Source organism: Gadus macrocephalus, chromosome 4, assembly GCF_031168955.1.
Source record: "Gadus macrocephalus chromosome 4, ASM3116895v1".
In the NCBI taxonomy this organism is placed as follows: Eukaryota; Metazoa; Chordata; class Actinopteri; order Gadiformes; family Gadidae; genus Gadus; species Gadus macrocephalus.
Genome location: NC_082385.1, coordinates 20863873 through 20865853, shown reverse-complemented (window position 1 = coordinate 20865853; position 1981 = coordinate 20863873). Strand labels below are relative to the sequence as shown.

The 1981-nt window shown below is 45.9% G+C and overlaps 1 protein-coding gene across 1 annotated transcript; it reads right to left on the bottom strand.

Annotated features, from left to right (window-relative positions):
- Positions 1-1733, bottom strand: LOC132455459 (THAP domain-containing protein 10-like). Its single transcript, XM_060049321.1, has 3 exons — positions 890-1733; positions 364-493; positions 1-206 (listed from the first exon to the last, which is right to left on the bottom strand). The coding sequence occupies exons 1-3, from the start codon at positions 1244-1246 to the stop codon at positions 1-3; spliced, it is 693 nt and encodes a 230-aa protein (XP_059905304.1). The 5' UTR covers positions 1247-1733.
- Between the last annotated feature and the right edge of the window lie 248 nt (positions 1734-1981).

Sequence of the window (1981 nt, the reverse complement as noted above, 5' to 3'; positions counted from 1 at the left end):
TCACTTTTGGTGGGGGTCACAAGTTTGAGATGGCTCCTCACACAACACCTCCTCATCCTCCTCAGACATCTGGTCTCCTGGTACCCATGATGCATCACTGATGACAGAGAGATCATCTTCTCCATCCGTTGGGTCAGGACTAGTGAGGGGGGTGAAAGTTTGTGTCCCCATGCTGACCATCTTGGGCTTCAGGTTCACTTGCACAGCTGTGGCAGAGTCAATAAACATACCCAAACAGATGACAATCATGGCAAATCTAAGCGGTTATGTTTTGATCTAGGTTATGTATTAATTTTAGCAAATTGTTTGTTGTATGTATGTTTTAGACAGCATATCAACCACTAAAAAAATAACAAGATTTACCGTGAGAACTTCCAAGGGGCTTCAAAATACATTGTGTCCCAGTGTCACAAGTGGAGTAGGGCAAGGGGTCCTCTACCGTAGCAGCATTGACACCGTCCGTGGTCTCACACGGTGAGGCATCTGTCAACATCTTGCGTAAATAAATTAGCGTCAGCGACACAGTCACGTCTAAATACATATGAAAGAGGACCGTAATAGTCACTTTCCATCAGGAAAAGGGCAATTAAATCCATCAACTCAATAGAACACACACACACACACACTGTTGTGAAAGTCGCTTGATGAGCGTAACTGATCCAAACACTAGCCATGGCGCTTTCTAGTTAGATATGACAAGCTTTTGGACATTTACTTCAGGACAATTTTGTTTTGGTTCATATTCATGAATCACGAAATGTTCTTTTCTAATGTCAGACTGATCATGACGAGTAATGAAGGTAGTGGAGGCGGTGTCAAAGGGAATACGGTATGTAGTATACACAGGGCTAGCTAACGCACAGCTTGTAAACATTAGCATGAGGCTTACCATAGCCAGCTCTCGCTTGCGGCTGGCGGCACTGATCTTGGTGCCTCTCGGTCTCGGGGCAGGGCAGGCAGAGAGATGCGTGTGCACAGAAGGCACGGCGTTCGGAATAAGCTGTGCCAGCCTCTTTAACCCGAGAGATACCATCCTGATATCCCCTTGGTCGTAATCTTCCTCCGTGAAATGAGCGCTGCAGACCTTGGAGTTCTTAGTGACCGAGGGAATAGAAAAATCTGCCAGTCTAACGCGGACAAACTGTACCCACTGTCTGAGGGTTGCCTTGTCCTTCGGAAAGGCATGGACCCTGTGTCCTGTTCTGCTAGAATTATTACACCCAGCACAAACACAGTTGTACACCATTCTAAAGCTACACCTACCTACCCACCTACCTAACTCGCTATGCTACACCTACCTACCCACCTACCTAACTCGCTATGCTATGCTATCTGTCTGTCTCCCTATCTCTCGGTCTATATCTATATCGGTCTATATATCTATCTATTCTGTCTATCTCTATCTATCTATATGTCTATCCATCTATCTAGGCTATCTATATATGTATCTATGTATTTATCTCTTACTTATCTGTCTCTTATCTCTCTCGTACTCTCTACTCTCAATGGGTCTCGAAGGGCTACGTCTGTCGTCTCCCTACCGTGACGTCATGCAACGGTTTCCGGGAGAAATGAGAAGCTATCGCAAACCGCTCCAATATGACCCACTTTTTCGTATTAAATTCCGTTTTGTGATACCCAACCACATTAAATACAATAGGTAACCATTAAAATGTTTATTACCAACAAGCAAATGGCCCAAATCCGAAAAAAATAAAACCTGCACCATGGCCTTTAAGGTGGTGGAGGACGAGCTTCTCGAAGCACTTCATGACGACAGATGTTAGTGCCACTGGTCTATAGTCATTTAGGCTGCCTATGCTTGTTAGGACCCCTGACAGTTGGTCCGCGCAGGCCTTCAGTACTTTTCCCAGTACTCCGTCTGGTCCTGCTGCCTTGTGTGGGTTTACGGCCTTCAGGACTCTTCTCACCTGATGTTCCTGCAGCTCAAGCTGGTGGGTGCTCAGGGGCTGGGAGGACA

Bases quoted from the DNA above. Each gene is read 5' to 3' on its own strand.
- LOC132455459 (XM_060049321.1), bottom strand. From the start codon at position 1,246: ATGGTGTACAACTGTGTTTGTGCTGGGTGTAATAATTCTAGCAGAACA. The intron at 494-889 runs GTAAGCCTCATG...TATTTACGCAAG, and splicing joins GCAAGCGAGAGCTGGCTATG to ATGTTGACAGATGCCTCACC. The intron at 207-363 runs GTAAATCTTGTT...ACTCTGCCACAG, and splicing joins GCCCCTTGGAAGTTCTCACG to CTGTGCAAGTGAACCTGAAG.